We start from the raw sequence: 26,435 nt of genomic DNA on the forward strand, positions 1-26,435 counted from the left end.
AACCACGGACATTTCTAAAAAAATTCAAAATTTTTTTTAAAAAGAACCCCTTTACCAATCATTGCCAAATTCAATACCAACCTTCCTTGAATGATACTTTATCGATTAAAAAAGAAAAAACAGCCCGATATCTCAATATTTGCGGAAGTTAGAGCAACCACGGACATCATGCAATCGTAAAGATTTGGTAAGTTTAGCTGTTTTTAAACAGAAATCGGTAACCCCTTTATTATTAGCAATTTTTATTAATTCTATTATATTCTTCAGTTTTTTCTACCCCTATTTCATATATAATTCGTTAAGATTTGGTTGATTAGTTCTGAAGTTATAAAAATTTCGGTAAACTTGGTTATTCTTTTTAACAGAAATCGGTGTAACCCCTTTATTATTAACAATTTTTATTAATTCTATTATATTCTTCAGTCTTTTCTACCCCTATTTCATATATAATTCATTAAGATTTGGTTGATCAGTTCTGGAGTTATAGAAATTTCTGTAAATTTGGCACAGACATACATACACACATACCGACATTTTTTTTAATGCAATATTTCGACGTTTTAAAACACTCTGAACATATTGACATTAAAAACTCAAAAAACAATCTTTTCTTTGGTTTCTTCTACCCCTATTTTATATATAATTCTTTTAAATTTTGTTGATTAGAGCCAACTTTATACGCAATCAAAGGTTCATATACGAATTTACGAAAACAAAGCTTCCTCTATGAGGAAGCAAAAGATTGTTCTAGCAAAACTTTTGAAAGAGGAAGAGGCACTCAAATAACAAATAACTTATAATATTAATAACGTAATAATATATATGATAAAATATAAAAATATATTTTTATATACTATAATTAAAAATATAGTTATTGATTAGTTTATTAAAGTTTTAATATTTTAATAAATATTGTGTATTTGTGTTAAATAAATAAAACATTTTTCAAATAAAATAAATTTTTAATTTATATTTGTACAAAAATTTATTATTAACATTATTTTAATAATATACAGATATATATATATACATAAATAATAAAAAATATAATTTGTTCGTGGCACTGTTGTACAAGACTTTATCATGATTAACATATAATATTAAGTAAACAAAATACAAAAATATATATATATGTATAATATAATATTGAGAATCACATTTCTCATTGGGATTCGTGATACTGTTTCATAAAAGCACTTTTTTTATGAAAAGTGTCTTAAAATAAAAGCATTTCTGTGTGCAAATCCTATACCATTTTGTTCACGATTTATGATGTCATCAAATAATATATTTTCATTGAACTGCTCTTCGTTTATTTCGCCCAGATTATGTTGAATGCAGAGATTATGCAAAACGGCAGTAGCCCAAACAATTGATACCGATGTGCTCAATTTCGTTCTTAAACCATTATACAAACATGGAAATCGACGTTTCCAAACTCCAAACAGTTGTTCAACTATAACGCGTGTTTTCTTGTGTGCAGTGTTGTATCGAACTTCTGGGTCTTTCTCAGGTCTTAAAACAGGCGTTAGTAGAAAGCTGCGGCACGCATATCCACTATTACCAAGTAGAATTCCGTTCAGATATCCCTGCTCGAAACGACAGCGCAGACCACTTCGATCAAATATTACGGCATCGTGAGTTGAACCGGGATGCCTGACAACTATATCAAGAATTTCTCTTTGGGGTCCAGCTACAACCTACAAAAAGAATAAATCATAACAATTATTAACTCATTAATAATTATTTAACAAACAAATTTTGATATACAAAATAAAACAGTTAAAAAATATACCTGTACATTCAGAGAGAACCATCCTTTTCGATTCCGAAATACCTCTCCATTATTCCCTCCAGGATTTGCAATACGTATATGGGTGCAATCGATACACCCTATTATAGATGGAAAGTTTGCCACCTCATAAAATTTATTTTTATTACTCCGACGTTTTTCTTTGGTGGAAAAATTTATATAAGCACCTACGTATGATGCTAAAATTCTGGAAACTCGTGCAACAACTCTCGATACTGATGCTTAACTGTATCCTCGCAAGTCTCCATTAACAATCTGCAATTAAAATAACATAAATGAAATAATAAATTAACGATTTGTTTACCACACACACAGTGTTAGAACACAATTTACAAACCTGAAAGCTGCTCGTTGCATAAAAACGCAATGTGATTAAAAGCTGCATCAACGGAGAAATCGGCAGTCCACGATTATTCAATCGTCTCAACTGATCACTTACTAGAGGTAATAAGATCTCGATCACAGCTCCTTTGCTAAATCTGTATCTTTTCCGAAAAGGAACATCTTCGAAAAATTCTAAGGGATTTTCCCAATCACGAATGTAGCCAATGTAGTTTTCGGAAGCCGCCACAAAATCTGATCCTCTGGATTTTCATCCTCAAATCCAGTATCAGAATCACTTAAAAATTCGTTGTTCATTATTTTTTTTTCTTTAATACCTTTCAGTCTAAAAACGTGACACTGCAAGGTTACGTGACACTGGTAGCAAGGTGACACTGTGAGGTTATGAATACGGGTATATGGTAGGTTAGATTTCAATAATTCTGCGAATCTCCTCCTCAAGGAAGCTCGTGACCTCCCTTGAGATAAGGGAACCAATAAGGTTCCTTGTTCGGTCAAGAAAGGTTTATGAAACTTGAAACGAGGAATAAGGAGTCCTTATTCCTCAAGGAAGGACTATGAATACGGGTATAAGGACGCTGATCTTGACTATGTACAGGCGAGCGCCGACCATACCGCCCACCAAAATACAACGCATTGTATTTTATTCCTCCGAATCCGTGGCCCGTGGTGTTGTGCCCATCGGCAGGGGGCACAATTTCACCAAGGGGCGTAAGATCGAGCCGTCCGCCACCCGATCCGTGGCGACACGCGGGACGCCCTCACTACCGGAGTGGAGCGCTTCCACGCGGCCGCGTTTCCAGCGCAAAGGGGACGCGTTATCGTCCTTGATAAGCACTAAAGAGCCCACGGTGAGCGGGTTGGCTGTAGTCCACCATTTGGGACGCTGCTGCAGAGTACTAAGATACTCCTTGTGCCAGCGCCTCCAAAAATCCTGGTGCATCCGCTGTACTAGCTGCCATCGGCCTAAACGATTCGTCGACAACGGAGTCAGGTCGGGCGAGGGGACGGCCACGAGAGGCTCCATGGTTAGGAAATGTCCCGGAGACAGGACCTCGAGATCCATCGGATCGGTACTCAGCGGGCAAAGGGGTCAAGAATTCAAGACGGCCTCGATCTGCGCGAGGACCGTCGTGAACTCTTCTATCGATAGGGTCTGATCCCTCACCACGCGTCGAAGATGGGTTTTAAAGGACTTGACACCCGTCTCCCAGAGGCCCCCGAAGTGGGGCGCCGAGGGAGGATTAAACGACCATTTAATCCTTTCTCGCTCCGCTGCGTGGCACATGTGCTGTTCAAGCTCTCGTGCCGCTCCTACAAAATTAGTGCCGCAATCACTGAATAAGAGTGAGCAGCGTCCGCGACGAGCGACGAAGCGTTGCAGCGCAGCGAGAAAGGAGTCTGTGGACAGCGACAGTGCGACTTCCAAGTGGATCGCCTTAATTGTGAAACAAACGAACAGGCATACATAAGCTTTGAGGGAGGAGACTCCCCGAGCTCGACGGGGAACTATCGAAAACGGTCCCGCGAAATCTACACCGCTGATCGAAAACGGCTTGACTGCATTAACCCTTTCGGCCGGAATGTCGGCCATGGGAAGTTGGAGAGCGTGTGGATTCGCTCGGAAGCATTTATAACACCCGGCAAGGACGCGTCGAATCGCGCGGTGTACTCCGATTATCCAAAACCGCTGGGCGAGCAAATACTGAATCGTGCGTCTACCTGGGTGTAAATTCGTACGGTGTACCTGTTTGATGACGAGCTCGGTCAGTCGGTGTTTATTTGGTAGCAGCACAGGGTGTTTGGCCTCGTACGTCAATCCCGAGTGGATGAGTCTGCCGCCCACCCTGAGAATACCCGTTGGGTCAAGAAAAAGAGCGAGTTTGAGAAAAGGCTTGGGTAGTCTCTTCCCGTTTCTAATGTTATCAATCTCGTTGCGAAATGATTCCGACTGAACAAGTCTTACTACTACTAATAATGCTGAATGCGCTTCGAGTTGATCCACGGCCAAGGTCGCGGGCACCGGCTTGGCCCCGGATTGACCTGTAAATCTTAGGAGATACGCTACTATTCGACAGATCTTATCTAGCGACGAAAATCTATCTAATAATGAATATAACGAGTGCGAGGGATCGAGCGCGACGAGGGATGTGATCCGTTCCTCCTCGCGGGGAAGGATGTCTTCCGATAGCACAGGCTCGGCGCGGGGCTCGAACTCCTCCAGCCACTCAGGGCCTCTCCACCATAACGAATTTTCCGCAAGTTCACGAGGAAAAAGTCCACGCGAGCAGTGGTCGGCTGGATTGCACTCAGTGGCAACATGGCTCCAAGCCAATACTGCGAGTTTCTCCTGTATCCGAGCAACGCGATTGCGAACGAAGGTCCTCCATCGGTGCGGGGAAGAACGGATCCAAGCTAGAGCAACCTTGGCATCGGACCAGGCATACTCATCATCTATGTCTATATGTCCTTGCAGGACCTGACGGACGTAAGCGATCAGGTTCGCAAGAAGCAACGCAGCGCAGAGATCTAAGCGGGGAAGAGAGATAGCTTGCAACGGAGCCACCTTAGATTTAGCACAAAGTATCACGATCTTAACCCCCGAAGGAGTGACAAGACGTAGGTACACGACTGCACCATATCCCTGTTCGCTCGCGTCGCAAAAGCCGTGTATCTCGCGCCGAACGTTATCGCCCGTGGGAAAGGTACGAGGTATACGCAGGGAAGCTAGCGCGTCGAACTCCGATTGATAGCGTTCCCATTGACGGCGAACATCTGATGGAGGTTCGTCGTCCCACTCGAGCTTTAGAGTCCACAAACGTTGGATTAATCGCTTTGCGGTAAATGTCAGCGGCGCCAAAAATCCCAAGGGGTCAAAGGTACGCGCTACGTCCGATAATATTGTACGTTTTGTGCATTTTCGAGTCAGAGGGTTAAGCTGAAACCCGAAGCTATCTGACTGCGAGTGCCAACGAAGGCCCAGAACCTTAAGTGCTTGATCATCGGCCGACTCAAAAGAAAGCGTCTTCTGACTACAGATTTCCGGATCGAGACCCCCCAACGCGGCGGGGTGGCTACTCGACCACTTTCGCAACTCAAAGCCGGCACTCCGAAATAACTCGAGCAATTGATCGCGGAGCGCAATAGCTTGTTCGACGGTGCGGACACTGACGACGACGTCGTCCACGTAGAGCGACTCGAGTAGCGCCGCGTACACCAACAGATACTTGCTCCTATTATCGTAAGCTAATTTGAGCAAACAATAAATCGCTAAAAACGGAGAGGCCGTGGTACCGAATGTGACCGTCTTGAGTAAGTAATCGAGGATTGGCTCTGATTCCGAAAAGCGCCAGACGATACGCTGATAATCGCGATGCTTCGGGTGTATCCAGATCTGCCGGAACATTTGTTTCACGTCCGCGGTAATGGCCACGGGCTCAGCGCGAAAGAGGAGTAGGACCGCGACTATGTCGGGCTGCAATTTCGGGCCACTGAGCAAGGTATCGTTTAAGGATAGCCCGTTCGGGCATTTCGACGAAGCATCGAAAACGACGCGAAGTTTTGTAGTAGTGCTGTCTAGCTTGTAAACCCCGTGATGGGGCAAATAATACACGCGACCGTCCGCGGGGAAGGGATCGCTCGCTAGCTCCATGTGGCCGTTATCTAAGTAATATTGCATGAATGCGTTATAGCTATCTCGAAGTTCCCCATTTGATTTGAAACGACGCTTGAGTGCGCGTAGTCGATTGACGGCTATCGATCGAGAATCCACGAACGTAGGGAGGTCCGAGACGAACGGATACGAGACAACGAAACGACCCGAATGGTCGCGATAAGTGGTTCGGTCGAATATCTCCTTGCAACGCCGATCCTGCTCGGAGCAAGGAATAGATTCGGGAACCTCCTCCAATTTCCAGAACTGCCCCACCGCGGCGTCAATCGACTCAATAGTAGTGGCGAAGGAGCGCAAGGGTTGCACGTGCAGTAATGGAGAGACCGCGCCCATCAAGACCCAGCCGAATGCTGTGTTAAAGGCGTCCGGTTCTCCGGTTTTGCCGGTACGCCGACCGTCGCGTAACACGGACACGAAAGATTCAGCCCCTAGTAGCATATCGATAGAACCGGGCAAATGGAATTCCGGATCTGCGAGCGGCAGTCCTCGCAGGTGATCCCACGATTTAAATTCGACTCGGCTACTGGGCAACGGCGAGGTGATGCGGGGAAGCACGGTGGCTTCAACCGGGAATCGAATGTCGGTTTTATTTTGCACCCGGATAACGAATGAGGTGAGGCCCCTCGTAGTAGCGGCCCTCGTTTCGCCAACGCCTAACACCGTCGCGCGATGCCTTGTCCGAGAGAAGCCGCCCCTTTGAGCGCAACCTTCCGTGACGAAATTTGCCTGACTCGCGCTATCGAGCAATATGCGGACCGGGAAGGCTCTGCCGTGAACGTCGATGGCCTCCGCACGAACGGTCGACAGCAAGACCACGCGATTCGAAATGCTGGCCATGGAGACGATCAGTTTATCGCCCGTATCCACCGGAGCCGCGGGATTGTCAACGACCGGAGTGACCGCCGGGGCGGCCGCAAGAGGCGGGACGCTGGCCTGCCCGAAATGCAGGAGCAAATGGTGTTTCGCCCGACAAGACCGGCAGGTAAAAGTGCTAGAGCAATTCCTCAAGTTATGTCCCGCGCGGAGGCAATTTAAACAGAGTCCCTGTTCACGAGCGAAGTTGTACCGCTCCTGGACCGAGAGCTGCAGGAAAACGGGGCACTTAGTCAGCAAATGCTGCTCCGTGCACTTAGGACACGCGGCGTTTTGGACGATGAGCGAGGTGGTCGACGCGGCCTTCTTTGGCGGCTGAGGTTTTGATTTACTCGACTGCGCCGAAGAGTTTGATGCCGACGCGAGAACCGTACAGTATCCCGCCAGGAATTTCGTCAAGTGATCGTACCGCGGCGATTCCACGGTCATGTGGGCCGCTTCGAACTTCTCCCGTAGCGTAGGAGTGAGCTTCTCTAATAAATGATTTAGCAGCATAAAGTCCCACGCCTCCACCGGATAATCCAGCATACTCAGGGCGCGCGTGTTCTCGGTGAACACGTCCAATAACGCGCGGAGGGATTCGGCGGAATCCGCAACCAACGGCTTGGCGTGTACAAACGAACGCCAGTACTGCGTTGCTAACCTGCGTTTGTTCTGATAGCGCTCTCGAAGCGCATCATACGCGATCTCGTAATTTTCCGCGGTCAGCGGCAAGTTTCTTACGATGCCGAGAGCCTCCCCCGATAGCGAGGCCAACAAGTACTGATATTTCTCGATAGCGGACACGCTGCGATTTTCGTGGATCGCCTTATTGTACAGCGCGATGAACGTTGGCCATTGGCCAAGATCACCTTTGAATTGAGGGAGGGCGATCTTCGGCAATTTGATTGCGGAGTGATGCATTTGCGGCGCGCCCCGCGAGGACTCGTTGGTCCCCCGCGCGGGAACGAAGCTTTCGTATCGCCCTATTACCGCGAAACGCATCTGGTCGAACTCGTCACGTATCGCGTCTTCGACGGCGAATTCCTCATCCGTAGCGTCTTGTATTACTTGGAGGTGGGCCTCCTCAAAATTCCGAACTAATTGGGCTACCGTCGGATAACGAACGAGAAAGGTTGGTCTCAGAGCCACGTTGTCTACCGCGAGCATCGAATATTTATGTATTTCCTGCATGCGCCGCATGCACAGTTCGCGCCGCGATTTGCAGCCCCGATTCATTTTGAAATCGAAGTACGATATTTAATGTCTTGAGTTGAAGGCCGTTTGTAACGCGCGGCACAAATAGTGTTATGCTCGTCGGCCGTTAGCGAAATACAATACACAAACGTGCGAAGGAAACGACGAATTCGAGAGTCGAATACAAGCCAGGGGATGGCAGCCAGCACAACAACGTACGAAGTATGTCTTGCTTTGAAATGCGGAGACCAAAACAACCGAACAATGCACTATGGGACGTTTCGCCTATTTTTTGGCCAAAATATCAAAGATTCGTTTTTATGAGATGAACGTCTGTATATTGGGGTTTTTGGGGTCGCTGATTTCAAATATGACATTAAAAATTAGAAATACAAAATGGCGGATCCAATATGGCGCCCAAAATATTAAAAATTGCTTGTTTTGCATAAAAATGAAACCTGGGGGGTTTCTAAGGGGTTTTCGAGGTCGCTGATTTTGAATATATGACTTTAAAAATTATAAATACAAAATGGCGGATCTAATATGGCGCCCAAAAATATGAAAAACTGCTTCTTTGCATAAAAATGAAACCTAGGGGGTTTCTAAGGGGTTTTCGAGGTCGCTGATTTTGAATATAACTTTAAAAATTATAAATATAAAATGGCGGATCCAATATGGCGCCGGAAAATATAAAAAATTGCTTGTTTTGCATAAGAATGAAACCTAGGGGGTTTCTAAGGAGTTTTCGAGGTCGCTGATTTTGAATATGACTGTAAAAATTATAAATACAAAATGGCGGATCCAATATGGCGCCCGACAAAATTATAAAATTGTCGATCAAAACTTGAAATTGAAAATGACTGTTAAACTTATTTATTAATAACGACTTATTCAATATTTTTGTCTTCTATATCAAGATCGTCTAAATGAAATACTATATTTTCAAGCTCAAAGTTGCACTCGTCTTCGTCTTCAGTTTCGCTAGTAACATCTAAAATATCATCATCTTTTAAATTAATGTCAATGTCTGTATCATTAATAACTAATAAATCTATAACCTCTGGTGGAAAATGTTTACGCTTTCTTGTATTAATTCTTTTTTGTAAGCTAATACTTGAAATTACAATATCGGAACTTGCTAAGGCACGTTTAAACATCTATCAAATTATCAACTCTACTTGTTTTTTGTGTGTATATTCATCCATTCTCCTCAGTGCTGCTCGTTCATCCTAAATTTCATCGGGTAAGGGTTTATTTACAGCACCGGGGCTCTTCCTTACCCTCCATTTAGGAATCATCACGAGTAGGCTGTAGCCCTTTACCGGAGATCTTAAAGATTAGGAATGGATGACATACCCACATGGCACGAAATACACATATTTACATCATAACGATTGCATTTCTTCTATATACTTTGCATTTCTTCTATATACTTTCTATATACATTTATTTTGATTTCAAATTAGAATTTAGCGAACTCAAAAACCCCTCGGACACCGCTTACGTTTCATAGATAGATAGATAGATGAAAAACAAGTAGAGTTGATAATTTGACAGATATGTTTAAACGTGCCTTAGCAAGTTCCGATATTATAATTTCAAGTATTAGCTTACAAAAAAGAATTAATACAAGAAAACGTAAACATTTTCCACCAGAGGTTATAGATTTATTAGTTATTAATGATACAGACTTTGACATTAATTTAAAAGATAATATTTTAGATGTTACTAACGAAACTGAAGACGAAGACGAGTGCAACTTCGAGCTTGAAAATATAGTATTTCATTTAGACGATCTTGATATAGAAATGGAAGACAAAAATATTGAATAAGTCGTTATTAATTAATAAGTTTTAACAGTCATTTTCAATTTCAAGTTTTGATCGACAATTTTATAATTTTGTCGGGCGCCATATTGGATCCGCCATTTTGTATTTATAATTTTTAAAGTCATATTCAAAATCAGCGACCTTGAAAACCCCTTAGAAAGAAAAATGAAACCTCCTAGGTTTCATTTTTATGCAAAGAAGCAGTTTTCATATTTTTGGGCGCCATATTAAATCCGCCATTTTGTATTTCTAATTTTTAATGTCATATTCAAAATCAGCAACCTCAAAAACCCTTATATAACGTCCCACTGTGATATCGCTTAGCATAATCACGAACTTGTTTAGAAAAAAATAGTCGATTGTCTTTACTTTAAAAAATTATATCTCCCGGAGGCGGTTCTAGGCGGTGATTTACGAAACGGTTTTAGGAAGAGTAGAGTCCCACCTAATATTCAAGCCAAAGATCGCCTTGTTATTGTTTGTTATTCGGAAGTTCTAGTCTTTTAAACATCAGAAACTGATAAAATCATTACTTTTTTCTAATTCAAGTTTAAAGTTCTCTCCTCCAGAATGGCCAAAGCTTAATTTATTCTTATTATTTTTAAGCTTTAACTTATGCTAAAAAAGTATTTCAAGCAGTGATTTGTACGTCTTCAACATTGGAGGAGAAAAAAAAGATCAAAGTAACAATAATCTTTCGTGATTTCAAGGTACATTTTTACACACTTTCGAACACAAAATGCGACAGAAGAAATACTTTGCGTGGAACAAATGATCTTAAATTTTCCCCGTGTCTCACTAATGTTTATAGAAACTTTTCCAATCGTTAAACATTACGAACTTCGACTTTGATTTTTGCCATTTTTGGCCAGAAAATAGGCGAAACGTCCCATAGTGCGCTGCCACTAAATTTCCTATTAGCTGTGCAAAGTCTCTTATTTTAGACTCTGATCTGTTAATCATTTTACTTATTAAATTGATAATTTTTTGTTTCTCCTCCTTGGGAAGCGATATTATATACTTGTGTGAGTCAATTTCAAAACCTAAAAATCTACACTGCTTTGACGGAATTAATTTACATTTTCTTTCATTTAAAATAAAGCCTAATGACTCTAGTAAAATCCTCGTTAGTTTAATATTCGTGTAACATTCTTCATAATTTTTTCCTATTAATAACATATTATCTAAGTAGTCTACTGACACTAAACCTTGCGCTCTCAAATAGCCCATGACAGGTTTCATGATTTTTGTAAATACATAAGGTCTAGTACATAATCCGAAAGGGAGTACCGTAAATTCGTATATATTACCTTGGAATTTGAAACGCAAGTATTTCCTACAAGATTTATCTACTGATATAAGGTAATACGCATCCTGTAAATCTAATGATGCCATAAAATTATCCTGCAGAATTAATTTTGAAGCTGTTCTTAAATCCTGCATTTTAAAATGCTCTGTTTGTATAAATTTATTTAATCCTTTTAAATTCGGAATAAAACGGTATTCCCCATTCGGTTTTGAAACTAAAAAATAAGGTGATAAATATTGACCTGTTTCCTCTTTGCATTGTACAATAACTTTCTTGTTCAATAATTTATCTATTGCTTGAGCTAATAGTATTTTTTCATTATTAGATCTAGATGGCTCTTTACTCAAAAAACTGACGTACTGGTTTACAAAATCGTATTTTGTATCCTTTGATACATTGTAAAACGAATTTATCGTTTGTTAGCTTTTTCCAATTTTCCAAATATTTACTTGAACGACCAGCTATGGGACTTACTAAGTTGTCTTTTTGTCGTTCACCGTCGCCGACTTGGTGCTCGAATTCTGAGAGCGATTCTGATATTGAGTCCTTTTCTTGAAAAATCGACGTCTCGATTGATTCTGTTGTCGATATGGCTGAGTACTGTTCCAGGTCCTCCCTGGATGGCCATTCCAGTTTTTTGGAAAAAAATTATTTTGTTTCTTAGGTGGTTGTTCTTTAAGTGTCTTAGCCATTTTTTCCATAACGCCTACTTGTTTGATTTTTTCACTCAATTCTTTCCCGAAAAGAAATTCTTCCGACTTAGTTTTTTCAAGAGCTGCTTTTAACTTAGGCTTTAGACCAGGTAAAATAAATGCTCTCCTACAAACTGTCTGTTCGTTAAAAAGATCAGCTAAGAATCTAATCGTATCAGAAAGCCTTTCTATAATTAAGAGTTCATCTAAGCCTTCCTCGTCTGCTGACAGTATTAGAGATAATGCCGAGCCTACACTTGCAATCGCCGAACCAATATTATTTTGGTTTTCTAGGAAGTGTTTATCTCTTTTTATTGCCGCTTCCTGAATCGCTGGTTCAACCTTTGGATTCAATTTTGGAGCCTCAAGAATCTCTGGGCGAGAATACTTTTTAATGAGTTTCTCTTGATCCTCCTTCGGTAACCCGTCGGTTATCCATCCTTCTAGTCGGTCTGATATGTCCTTATGTAACTTTGGTCCAACTGCCTTAGAGATTTTTGGATTGTCTCCCAGAAATTTCAAAATCTCTTCGGTTAAACAACTTTCGTCGGGCGGCATATTCTCGACGTTTTCCAGATCTCCTCATGTTCTTGAAACAAAAACAAGGAAACATATTTTTGTAAAGTTATTGATTTTCTCAAATGTGATCTCTATAGAAAATTTGAGATTAACTTAACCTCACTTGCCTCTTGTGCAAGCTTATTCTTCCAGCCTGTCTTACCTCAAGTGTAAGCTCACTAGTCTTTAGGTTAAGATACATTATTTGCCTTATGTGCAAGATAATTTTTCCAGTCTGTCTTACCTCTAGTGTAAGCTCACTGGTGTTGAGGTTATCATACTTCATTGTCCTAATTACTTACCGAGATCTATTTGTTGATTATTTTCTTTCTGCCCTATTTACGGGTCGATCTGTTTCTCGGAAGATCTAACCAATTCTACTTTCTGACGACTGTCCAATATCTTTTGATATTTTCAGATCTTTTTCTCCAATCTTTCCGTAGAATCCTTATCACTTGGCTTCCTATGTCTCTTTGGCATGATTGTATATCCTGAAATAACGTTAAACTATGTAATATAATTAACTTTTACTGGAACGAAGTGACTTCTCGCGCAGAACGAAAAGCAATGACGAAAACGGGGCGCTCCCAGAGTGAGCGGGTTTTTTAAAATCTGAACGTTGTGACTCCTAGCACCTCGAACAGGTACTACATGTTGTAATCTTGAGAACGAGGCCTGAAATATAATTGCACAACACATATTATTAATAAACAAATAAATGTCTAATTTTAACTTATTTTATCGCAGAATCGTTTGTGCATAACATAACTGTCGTTATCAAAAAAATAAAAATGTCATTAAAAAATATTTAAGCACAATATAGAATCATAGAATTAAGTAGATTTTTCGAAATTACACATAAAATAATTAACTGTATGAAAGACAAAATAAAAAAATATCATCATATAAAAACATATCATTAATAAACAAATAAATGTATAATTTTAACTTATTTTATCGCAAAATCGTTTGTGCATAACATAACTGTCGTTATCAAAAAAATTAAAATGTCATTAAAAAATATTTAAGCACAATATAAAATCATAGAATTAAGTAGATTTTTCGAAATTACACATAAAATAATTGACTGTATGAAAGACAAAATAAAAACAAAAATATTTGCCAATATGCAGAAAGTAAAGAAGATTGGATAAGTAAGGAAGATTTCCTCAATGGAACAACTATCTTTGGCAAATATTAAGCCCAAGTGCAATGTAGATCTGCACACGACTCATGTGTCCACATTGCACATTGCAAACATTTATCCAATCTTTTTTACTTTCTGAATATTTCCCATGGCATACTACACATAAGTCTTCTTTTTCATTAATATCTTTCCTATTTTTTTGTATGTATTTTTTTTTCTTTATCTCCTTTCTCTATTTTCTTTCTTTCTTTTGAAGTAAGTACTGAAACAGAAATTTTAGATTAAGTTATTATATTTGTAAGCAGTAAATAGATATACCTATCACAAAAAATGTCAAAAAATTACCTGAAGATACTTTAGTTATTTTAGATTTGTCTAGTTTTCTTTTGTATGTTTTCTTTTTCTCGTTTTTCTTTGTTTTTTTCTTCTCTTCAACTAAGGCATTTTTGATTGGGCTGTCAGTCAGAATTGCTGAAGATCTTCTTTTCCTTGTTTTTGCATTAATTGATCGAACTTGAGCCTTAGGAAAAAGTCTTATATTTTCCAGTTCAACATCAGTTGATCGTTCTTTCTCACTTTCTTCAAACAGTGCTACTGAACCTAGGTAATAGTGTAAAGATATATTAAAAATATATATTCAAAATTCAATTAAAAATAAACTATTTCTTATTCATCAAAAATAGTTTGTAACTTGCCTTCACAAGCCTGATGCTGTGTAGACTCGCAAGAAGTTGAAAATTCAGATTGTAATGTTGTACAGCTTATTTCGTTTAACATTGGATCTATATCTATTGTAGAAAATAAAAACAAAAGAGAAAATAAAAATATGATCCCAATTAATTTAAACTAAAAAATATAATTTAAAAATATAATTATAAACTTTCCTGGAGTTGTGTCAATTATTTCACAATTAGCTATTGTAACATCTTTAATGTCAACACTCTGTCAAAAAATAAATTGTGTTATAATAATTAGGAAAATAGGTATATTGAAAAAAGATACTAGCAAAACAAAACTCATGTACTTACAGATAACATAACAGGAATATCTTTTAAGTCATAATTGTCATAAACATCAATACTCAAGTCATTTTGATTAGAAAATGGCACATCAATTGTTGAATGCTCTGCTGAACTTTGTTCCTGTATTAATAAAAAAAAACAGCCTATTTAGATAATTCTTTATAAAATGTATAAATGTATAAATGATTTATAACTCATTTACATTTGATACTGCAACTATATTCTCTTGCTCAGGTGGCACAGCTCTATCTGTCACAAATAATGGAGCAAAATCCGTGTCAGTAAATGCATTTGGATTTAATGGGCAAATACCTGGCTTCTGCAAAAATATACCCAGACATTAAAATATTTGATATTGAAAATTAGAAATTGTCATAAGTTAGAAATAGATTTATAAAATTATAAAGTAAAAATAAGTAAAGTTATATTAAATAAGCAGTCACACACACACACACACACACACACACACACACACACACACACACACACACACACACACACACACACACACACACGCACACACGCACGCGCACGCGCACGCGCACGCGCACGCGCACGCGCACGCGCACGCGCACGCGCACGCGCACGCACACGCACACGCACACGCACACGCACACGCACACGCACACGCACACGCACACGCACACGCACACGCACACGCACACGCACACGCACACGCACACACACACACACACACACAAATGCTGTAACAATATTGTCCAAAACAACAAAAACTTCTTAACTTACTTTGAAACCTGCCATAATATTTGAAGGTGTTGTAGCCAAGGGCAAAACGTCTCTAATGATACCAGGAATATTATAGATGCTAAGTGTTTTGCCTGGATGATTTAACATCCATGAATCAAGAGCAGTATTTAGATATTTTTTTAAAGGATCGTAAACGCTGACATCTAGTGGTTGCATCTTATGAGAACAGTGCGGTGGAAATGACAACATAACAATTCCATTTTTCTTGGCAAAATCAAGAGTATCAATTGATAAATGAGAGTAATGGTTATCTAATAAAAGTAGGATGCGATTGGTTTGGCTGGGCCTCACATTCTTGACAAAATGAGCCAGGTACAAAAGAAAATTTTCTTCATTTATCCATCCTGATGGATTGGCTCCTCCAGCACAACCCATAGGACCATCGCGGATAAAATGGTCCTTGAAGTGAACTCTAGGGAACACGAAAAATGGTGGGACAGAATTGCCACTAGCTGATACAGCACAAGCCATAGTAACAAGTTGTCCTCTCTCTGCAGAAGTCAAACGTCCAATTTGTTTTAGGCCACGTCTTCCCACTATCCTGTTTGGTTTTTGTACAGTAAACACTCTCGTTTCGTCCATGTTCCATATGTCACATGGTTGTAAATTAAATCGTGTCAAGACGTTTATCAAGTTGTCAAAAAATAATTGCACATTCATTGGTGCGATTAAAACTTGTGGCACGAGCTAAGCTTGTTGCCTCAGGCGTTCTTATGCTTAGTTTCTTATGGCGTATCATAAATTTATTAAACCAATCTGGTCCAGCCATCACGTTCTTTGTCCAGCTTTCAGGAATTTTTGCTTTTATAGCAACAGCATATTGGTATGCTAGCTTTCGCATTTCTTTTGGTGATAGTCCAAAATAAATATCACAGCATCTCATGAGACATTTTTCTAATTTGGCTTCTTCTATATCACTAAAAATCTGTTTCGTACAATTTTTGTATCCTACACTGAGAGATTTATTTTGATTTGATGTGCTCGCTCCATCAATATTCACATTTCTATATTGCTTGCAGTATCTAACTAAAGATCGTTTTGGTATGTTGTATAAATCTGACATGCTTTTATAGCTTTCGTTATTTTCTATTACTCCTTTTATTGCTCTTAATACAATATCTTCTGGTACAGAGGCTCTATTTGTCTTTCTTTTATAAGTTCTCATTATTTTCTATTAAAATGCAAAAATATAAATCAGAATATATTGTTACGATCGTCGCGCGTCCGCTGCACTTTCTCACTCTCACTCACGCGCGACGCGTTCCCGACACTCACTCAAGAAAGGATGACTCGGTTTAAGGAAAAGGAACTCGTTTATTATAACGCTCAATACAGCGAAAGACTCGGGCTGACACGTCCAAACGAGACGGAATCCCGGAACCAAATCTGAACATCGTTATCTGTCAACAACCGTCGCTAAGGACGATTCGCGACTTCTCTGCTACCGGGCGACTCGCATGAGCGCACGGCGCGGGCACACAGCACGGGCGTAACACTACCCTCCCTCTTCCAAGATTGTCGCCCCGACAATCTGGGAGGGTAGTTTCCTGCGGCCCATAGCTTCTCTGCACCGTAGGCTCCAAGGCACCGAACTGTTGACTTGCCCTCCTCGAGCTGCTGCTCTGAGTTACCGAGCCCCGTTTCTTTGGTCCCCGGTAGCCATACACTAGGTCTCCGACCGATCCTCTTCTGGAGAGAGCTGGCTAGGCTCCCCCCTCCGTCGGTCCTAGGACGACCTCGCAGAAGCTCCGCTTTTCCGTGGTCTCCCCCGCTGCCGATCACTCGCACGACGCTCCTCTAAATCTTCGGACAAGGGGGGGAACTTATGTGGACTCAACGTCTGAACAGACTCCCCAAGTCCCTGCCTCAGCATTCGCTCTACGTCCCACGGAAAAACCACAGTTCAAAAAACCGTGGGCGAGGCAGTCTTCTTTAAAAAAACGAACCTTCCTCGAAGAAGTCTTCGGCCGATGTTCTGCCGCGGTAATCCTCAACTCCTCGCGTACCGCCGACTTCCTCTAAGAAAATAAACATTACGCACAGTAAAAGGAAATCAAATATTTAAACATCAAAATCTAATCAAAACTCATTATCTCATAACTTTTTATTAAATATACATTTAAAATTCCAATTATTATCACATATTTTCCTTCCGGGCTCCGACCTACACTAATTTTTTAACCCAATTCCCTTTCAGAATAAACGGCTAACCTATCTGAATGCACCATTTTACTCCTATGACGAGGTGATTTTCGAATATAATACACTACGTCACTAAGCTTCTTTATTATCAAGAAGGGACCTTCCCAAGTGCTCTGCAATTTTGGAGCCTTCTCCCTAACTCTTCGGGGATTGTAAAACCAGACTCTCTGCCCCTCCTGAAAAAGAAATTGTCTAACTCCGCGATCGTATCGAGCCTTCATTCGAGAAGATTTTAAATTTATCTGCTTCCGCGCACTAGAATAAATTTCTTCTAATTTTTCTCTCAAATTTCTAACAAAATTTCCAACCGGAGGTGGCTCCTCTCCATGAAGCTTTGAAGGCCCCGTAACATGTCTGTTGGTAATCTGAGATCTCGAGCAAAATATAACTCCGAAGGGGTAACTCCAGTTGTTTCATGTTTCGAGGATCTATACGCCAAGAGAAACATAGGGAATCATCGATCCCAATTCTTTTGATTTTCCGAAACATATTTCGCCAGATAGTTGGTTATAGTCTGATGCTTTTTTTTTAACGTGTGGAAATCTTCAACTGCCGGCCAGTCCTGATCAGTAGTCCCCGAGAAAAAAGGGGGGAAGACCTCCTCGCCCTCCTGGTCGAGGAACGAGGGGAGTGCCGGATTCTACGCGCGCACACAACGTGCAGCCTACCGGCTAAAACCACACGGGTGACCACCTTGCGCCTAATTAAGGAGGTGCCTGGGAACATGGACACTGCGTCCAGGACACCTCCAGGCGCTTAGTTTTTAATCGGGCTTCCTTCCACGAGCTGTTGGGCTCCTAAGGGCTCAATTGAGAGAGCCCGCTTATCTAGTTGTGCGACGGGGTGTGGTCACCACCCACCCCGTCGCCCCTCCCGTTGTTTTGGGGGGTCTGTGTTCGACACCCGGGGCCAGCCGGAGTGTCGAACCTCCCGTCCTCCGAGTATCCCCTCGTCGGAGGGGAGGGACCCGGAGGTGCGATACACCTCGTGTCGCGGACAACGGCGACACTGCTCCACCTACCTATAAGTGGAGAACGGCAAGGCCAAGCTTGACCTGCCGTAGCCTAACGTTGGGAGGAACCCGCTGCCTGGGGGGAATTCATTCTCCGCGACGGATCCGCTCCGCCTCCTCTTTGGAGGACATTACCTGCCCACAAAAGGACAGGAATGCCCTCCATTTATCTCTCCCTCCGACGGCTGCCGCCACAACCGCCGGAAGAGAGAGATTGTTACCGACAGCCGCAGTGAGGACACGGCGCTGCTCTGCCCAAGCTGGGCATACCTCGAGCGTATGTTGCGCCGTGTCCTCCTCCTCGTCGCAATGGTGGCACTCAGCGGTGGTTTCCTTTCCTATGCGACGCAGATACCTCCCGAAACAACCATGTCCGGTCAATATCTGCGTCGCGTGGTACGATAATCCAAGTCCCCGTCTGTCCAGCCATTTCGCCAGACAGGGCCGGATGGCTTGGACGGTCCTCGTGCCTCATTCTGAGGTGGCAAGGAATTCTTCCTGCCACCTTCTGATGAGGACCGCCTTCTCTTGGAGCCTAATTTGGCGATGCGCCCTCTCCGGGACTGGTGTCCCCCGTGCTTGCAGCTCTCTCATCCGCAAATATAGTCTGATGCTGGCGTTTAACTTGTCCATCGGAACTGAGGATGTAAAGCAGTAGTCCTTGTTTTCCTTATTTCAAAAAGTCTCATTAATTTCGAGAAAAGTTTCGACTCGAAATTCCTCCCCTGGTCAGTATGAACCTCTGTAGGCACTCCGTGTCTAGAAACGAACTGGTTTATAAAAACCTTTGCTACCGTTCTTGCTCTCATGTTCTTCAAGGGAAAAGCCTCCACCCATTTCGTAAAAAAGTCTACTATCACAAGAAGAAATCTGTTTCCGGATTTCGTCACCGGAAGAGGACCAAGAATGTCCATCTGCACTCTCTCCAATGGGGCTCCAACGTTATTGTAGGGGAGACTCCCCTCCTAAGAGCTTTAAGCTCAATGGCTCACAAAAGCCAGCGTATCTGTTAGTGTGGCGGGGTATGGACACCATCCACCCCACCAGCCCTCCCGTTGTTGTGGGAGGTATTAGTTCGGCGACCCGAAAACCCCGCCGGGACGCCGAACCTCCCATCCTCCGGGCCCCACCCCCGTCGGAGGGAAGGAACCCGGAGGTACAGCTTTTCTCTCTTGCTGCGTGTGTGCAGCAAAAAGCCTCCACTAGTTGACTAACTAGTGGAAGGCAGGCGGAACTTAAACGTGGCCCGCCATTATCACTGTTGGGAGGGGCCCGCCGCCGGGAGATCTCTCTCCCCGCGACGGATCCGCTCCACCTCCTCGTTGAAAGACATTACCTGGCCGCAGAAGACATTACATGGCCAAGAATGCCCTCAATTTCTCCTCCCTCCCGACGATCGCCGCCACGACCGCCGGAAGGGAGAGATCGTTGCCTACGGAGTCTTTGAGGACACGGCGCTGCACTATGGGACGTTTCGCCTATTTTTTGGCCAAAATATCAAAGATTCGTTTTTATGAGATGAACGTCTGTATATTGGGGTTTTTGGGGTCGCTGATTTCAAATATGACATTAAAAATTAGAAATACAAAATGGCGGATCCAATATGGCGCCCAAAATATTAAAAATTGCTTGTTTTGCATAAAAATGAAACCTGGGGGGTTTCTAAGGGGTTTTCGAGGTCGCTGATTTTGAATATATGACTTTAAAAATTATAAATACAAAATGGCGGATCTAATATGGCGCCCAAAAATATGAAAAACTGCTTCTTTGCATAAAAATGAAACCTAGGGGGTTTCTAAGGGGTTTTCGAGGTCGCTGATTTTGAATATAACTTTAAAAATTATAAATATAAAATGGCGGATCCAATATGGCGCCGGAAAATATAAAAAATTGCTTGTTTTGCATAAGAATGAAACCTAGGGGGTTTCTAAGGAGTTTTCGAGGTCGCTGATTTTGAATATGACTGTAAAAATTATAAATACAAAATGGCGGATCCAATATGGCGCCCGACAAAATTATAAAATTGTCGATCAAAACTTGAAATTGAAAATGACTGTTAAACTTATTTATTAATAACGACTTATTCAATATTTTTGTCTTCTATATCAAGATCGTCTAAATGAAATACTATATTTTCAAGCTCAAAGTTGCACTCGTCTTCGTCTTCAGTTTCGCTAGTAACATCTAAAATATCATCATCTTTTAAATTAATGTCAATGTCTGTATCATTAATAACTAATAAATCTATAACCTCTGGTGGAAAATGTTTACGCTTTCTTGTATTAATTCTTTTTTGTAAGCTAATACTTGAAATTACAATATCGGAACTTGCTAAGGCACGTTTAAACATCTATCAAATTATCAACTCTACTTGTTTTTTGTGTGTATATTCATCCATTCTCCTCAGTGCTGCTCGTTCATCCTAAATTTCATCGGGTAAGGGTTTATTTACAGCACCGGGGCTCTTCCTTACCCTCCATTTAGGAATCATCACGAGTAGGCTGTAGCCCTTTACCGGAGATCTTAAAGATTAGGAATGGATGACATACCCACATGGCACGAAATACACATATTTACATCATAACGATTGCATTTCTTCTATATACTTTGCATTTCTTCTATATACTTTCTATATACATTTATTTTGATTTCAAATTAGAATTTAGCGAACTCAAAAACCCCTCGGACACCGCTTACGTTTCATAGATAGATAGATAGATGAAAAACAAGTAGAGTTGATAATTTGACAGATATGTTTAAACGTGCCTTAGCAAGTTCCGATATTATAATTTCAAGTATTAGCTTACAAAAAAGAATTAATACAAGAAAGCGTAAACATTTTCCACCAGAGGTTATAGATTTATTAGTTATTAATGATACAGACTTTGACATTAATTTAAAAGATAATATTTTAGATGTTACTAACGAAACTGAAGACGAAGACGAGTGCAACTTCGAGCTTGAAAATATAGTATTTCATTTAGACGATCTTGATATAGAAATGGAAGACAAAAATATTGAATAAGTCGTTATTAATTAATAAGTTTTAACAGTCATTTTCAATTTCAAGTTTTGATCGACAATTTTATAATTTTGTCGGGCGCCATATTGGATCCGCCATTTTGTATTTATAATTTTTAAAGTCATATTCAAAATCAGCGACCTTGAAAACCCCTTAGAAAGAAAAATGAAACCTCCTAGGTTTCATTTTTATGCAAAGAAGCAGTTTTCATATTTTTGGGCGCCATATTAAATCCGCCATTTTGTATTTCTAATTTTTAATGTCATATTCAAAATCAGCAACCTCAAAAACCCTTATATAACGTCCCACTGTGATATCGCTTAGCATAATCACGAACTTGTTTAGAAAAAAATAGTCGATTGTCTTTACTTTAAAAAATTATATCTCCCGGAGGCGGTTCTAGGCGGTGATTTACGAAACGGTTTTAGGAAGAGTAGAGTCCCACCTAATATTCAAGCCAAAGATCGCCTTGTTATTGTTTGTTATTCGGAAGTTCTAGTCTTTTAAACATCAGAAACTGATAAAATCATTACTTTTTTCTAATTCAAGTTTAAAGTTCTCTCCTCCAGAATGGCCAAAGCTTAATTTATTCTTATTATTTTTAAGCTTTAACTTATGCTAAAAAAGTATTTCAAGCAGTGATTTGTACGTCTTCAACATTGGAGGAGAAAAAAAAGATCAAAGTAACAATAATCTTTCGTGATTTCAAGGTACATTTTTACACACTTTCGAACACAAAATGCGACAGAAGAAATACTTTGCGTGGAACAAATGATCTTAAATTTTCCCCGTGTCTCACTAATGTTTATAGAAACTTTTCCAATCGTTAAACATTACGAACTTCGACTTTGATTTTTGCCATTTTTGGCCAGAAAATAGGCGAAACGTCCCATAGTGCAATGAGCGAAAGCACCGCGCCGCTCGCCAAGGTCGAAGGGGGGCGGACGACTCGAGTTCGGAACGAAAGATTGACGGCGATGGAATATTATCGAATATTCGATTGCCTTTCGCAATTAAGTTTTTACTGCGAAATCTGCAACGATTATGCAGAGTTACGCCGCAGAGCTTGAATAATGGCACGCGCCGGAAATTACAGTTGCGCGGATATCTTCGTCTCAACGTGCCGAGTGCGACGACGGACGAGAGATATCACGCGCGGCGAGCGTGCACGCATCGATTATTCCATATTACCAAGGGCTGCAACGATTATGCAGCGATTAGCGCGAGGAATCGAGGTAATGGCGTGCGCGCGATCGAGACGACAATTACGCGGATATCTTCGTCGCAACGTGCCGAATGCGACGAAGGACGAGAGATATTACGCGAGGGGCACACGCCGATTATTTCGATGTAATGTCCCGATGGACTTGCGAGGTCGATAACGATCGATGAGACGAGCGAAAGTGATCGAGTAATAGCACGCGCGTAAGCGAAATTACAATTACGCGGATATCTTCGTCGCAACGTGCCGAGTGCGACGAAGGACGAGAGATATCACGCAGGAAGAGCGTGCACGCGCCGATCACCCGATACGATAGCGAAAATGGTCGACTAATGGCACGCGCGCAAGCGAACAATTGCACGCGCTGATTAATCGATACGACGAGACGATTTACAATGATTAGGCGATGTTTTGCGATTCGCGCGAAAGGTCGGCGGAGTTTCTAACGCGAGAAGGAAGAGATCCATCCGGCTTGAAGGACCAATGCTCGGGGGGGTGTGAATCGCCCCGGATTCGCGAATGGTCTAAAGCGTGTAGCGATAACTCGAAGGACCAGAGGGACCGTTCTCTCACGAGATGCAACGACATGCAAAACGAAAGCGAAAACGCGAGCGAAAACAATGCAAAGCCAAGCGACTCACCGTTCGTTGCCCGTTGCCCTCTCGGATGGTGTTCTCTCGTCTCTCTCTCTCTCTATTCCTCTCTCCTTCTCCTTCCCTCGGGTAAGTCCTCCGTTGTAAGCGAGGAGGCGAGCCGGCATGCAAGCAGGCAAGGCACGATAAACAAGCAAGCAGTGCAGGAAGGTAGGCAAGGCCCGAGATAGACAGGCGAGCGGTGCAGCGGACAGAACAGGCAAGCAAAGCACGAGCTCGAAGGGAGTCGACTCCTCGTGCTCCAAAAATGTGAGTGTTGACGAGTTCGCGTTCGAACAGCGAATGTGTGCTCCGGTACTCCATCGTCTCACGCACCTGCGAATTGCGGCGCGAGCGAGTACCAACTTTTCCAGCAATTGGGCGGGCCACCCGCGGGCGGGCAGCACGAGTCGGGTGAGTCGCGCGAGTGTTGCCTATTTATCGCGATCCGCCAACGTCTCGCGCGAGTCACGAATTACGTTTTTGGTGTTACTGACGGTAACGTTTCGACCAATGTACAGGGTGTATCAAGACGATACAGAGCGGTACGGCGGGTTGCCCATTCGAGCAGGCGCGCATGGTCGTTCACAATTGCGTTAACTTCGGTGCATCACCTATAATCACTCGCATATCTTTTTTACAATAAAATGAATTTTTTAGCGCCCGAAGTTGCAATACAATTGTGACGGATTTCCGTAGCAGTAACGTTTAAAACAGAAGTCGAGATGACAATACAGGTTATGAAATAAATTTTATTAAGAAAACGAAAGACATCTTCTCTCTTACGAAAAAAGCTCGTACCATAGACCATCATAATCATTATATATTATAATTTTATTACTTAAATTATTTTTTGCAAACAATGTTTATGCACAGGACAAAAGTCAGCAATTAGCATATGTGTGCAAATTTAAATTATAAGTCGGCTAATAAATTTCATTCAATGTAAGTTTAAATAATGGCAGAAATCACCATTAACAAATCTTACAATATTCATTTTGTTTAATTAATAAATAATTTATCATTAAATTGATAATCAATTTAATATATCAATACTAATGAGCATTATATAATTTTTTATATAAATAATGCTGCTGCATCTTAAAAATCTTAATCTTAATCTCATAAACAAGAGGTTTATTAGTATAAAATATACATTTTAAATATGATGCTAATGAATAGTTTATATAAGGCAAATTATCATAATATTTAATGAATACTTTTCAGTAATAAATTTCTTGTAGATTTATATGAGATTCAGTAGCATTATTTACATAAAGATGCTTATTAGCATCAGTATATTGAATTAATTATTAACGTTAATGATGAAATATTAATATTCTGAAATAAATGTTGTTAGACATAAGATCCGCTGATAATCGTTTTTATCGTTATAAATAACGATGGAAACGGTTATCAGCGGATCTTGTGCCTAATAACATTTATTTCAGATTATATATATATATATATATATATATATATATCGTATATATATAATTTATATTAATTTTTGTATGAAATATTTTGTTCCGTGCAAAATAAAATAATTGAAATAATAAAATAATGTATAATAACTATGATCGACTATGATCCAGCTTTCTTGGTAAGAGAAAAATAAGGCATCCCTCGTTTGTCACGTTTACTTTATAAAATGTATTTTCATACCTTGTCACTTAGGCTTCTGTTTTAACCGATTAATGTTGAAGTCTATTAAAATTGAATGTTTTGCATAATTTAAGTGAATGTCTCGTATGTCTGATGGAAATTTGTCGAAAGCGCAGAGATTAAACAAATCATCAGTAATCAGTAATATAAATAGAGGTGTTAGAGGTCAGGAGAGCGTGGGGGCCATTCATGCAGAGTGCTATGGATGCTTATCCATCTGTTAGGAAATCTTTGATTTAGTATATTACGAGCGAGAAGGGATGTATGAGCAGGATGGCCATCTTGTTGAAAGATAATATTTGGTAATACAGCCAATGGAACATCTTCTAATAAATTAGATAATGTTTCCTCCAGGAAAGCGGAATAAACTTCTGCTGTGACGTTAATATTTTCCGGAAAGAAATACGGCCCGATAACTTGATTATCTAAAATTCCCATCCAGACATTAATATGGAATTGGCCCTGGATGTGTGTTTCCTTTCGGCAATGAGGATCTTCCTCCGCATAATGATGTTCATTATGTCTGTTTATGTTTGATAATGGAGTATTAATTGTTATTAATTTTTTATTAACCATTTATTCTCTCGCGGTCGATAGCAAAGAAAGATTCTCTCCAAATTTTTAGGGAATTACGTTCTTGTGATAACAAAACAATTCAGCAAGTATCTACGACAAGACGCGGTTTCCTTTAATTGTTATTATATTTTTATTAATAATTTATTCTGCAGCGACCGATAGCAAAGAACGATTCTCTCGTCTTGTCGCAAATACTTGCTGAATCGTTTTGTTATCGCAAGAACGTGATTGCCTAAAAATTTGGAGAAAATCGCTCTTTGCTGTCGACCGCTAGAGAATAAATGGTTAATAAAAAATTCGACAAAAAAATAAGAAAAAATGGGTAAAAAAAAATCGACGTGATTGCGTACATTTTCCATCGTTTTTCCGAAAACCGCGTTATTCATTAATTTATATAAATTTTTCTCGAACTCATTTTTGACCAGTGTTCTAAATTTTGTATTGAGTTCGATGTAAGCGCGGAGCCACGCAGATTGAGCGAATTGCAATACGCGATGTATCTTTGTGACGCGAAGGCCGTGGTGCGTGCACTGCTGTAGGTTGCGATAATGAATGACATAACGCTCCTTATTGTATAAAGTCGCGAGAAGTTTGTTCTCTCGCTTGCCGGGCGGTTTATCGCTCGTCGGACAGAACGGTAGATCAGCGTGCGCGTCGTGTTTATTCTGCGGATACTCTAGATCGACCTCGAGAATATAACCCGTGGACGAATCCAAAGCGATTGCGCTAAAGTTGAAATTCGAAACGTCTTCGACCCATCGAAAATCTGCGTAGGGCAATGGCTCACACATCGCCCAGCCGTACAAGTTGTTTACATCGAAATACATCAGGTATGACGATGGTTTCAACTGATCATGAGATTGCATGTACTTGTTATTAGCTTGCGCATATCTACCGGAACA

At 40.9% G+C, this 26,435-nt stretch overlaps 2 protein-coding genes and 1 pseudogene across 2 annotated transcripts; all 3 read right to left on the bottom strand.

Moving 5' to 3' along the window:
- Positions 1-3,248: 3,248 nt before the first annotated feature.
- Positions 3,249-7,850, bottom strand: LOC139785267 (uncharacterized). Its single transcript, XM_071724445.1, has 2 exons — positions 3,878-7,850; positions 3,249-3,469 (listed from the first exon to the last, which is right to left on the bottom strand). Exons 1-2 carry the CDS (start codon positions 7,848-7,850, stop codon positions 3,249-3,251), a joined length of 4,194 nt encoding a protein of 1,397 aa, XP_071580546.1.
- A 3,638-nt stretch (positions 7,851-11,488) lies between these two features.
- On the bottom strand, positions 11,489-13,138 carry LOC139785263 (uncharacterized; annotated as a pseudogene).
- Positions 13,139-14,621: 1,483 nt separating this feature from the next.
- On the bottom strand, positions 14,622-15,784 carry LOC139785268 (uncharacterized). Its single transcript, XM_071724446.1, has 2 exons — positions 15,182-15,784; positions 14,622-14,753 (listed from the first exon to the last, which is right to left on the bottom strand). Exons 1-2 carry the CDS (start codon positions 15,782-15,784, stop codon positions 14,622-14,624), a joined length of 735 nt encoding a protein of 244 aa, XP_071580547.1.
- Between the last annotated feature and the right edge of the window lie 10,651 nt (positions 15,785-26,435).

This window comes from Temnothorax nylanderi, unplaced genomic scaffold, assembly GCF_030848795.1.
Source record: "Temnothorax nylanderi isolate EJ_2023f unplaced genomic scaffold, tnyl_v1.0 TNYL_tig0766_pilon, whole genome shotgun sequence".
NCBI lineage: Eukaryota > Metazoa > Arthropoda > Insecta > Hymenoptera > Formicidae > Temnothorax > Temnothorax nylanderi.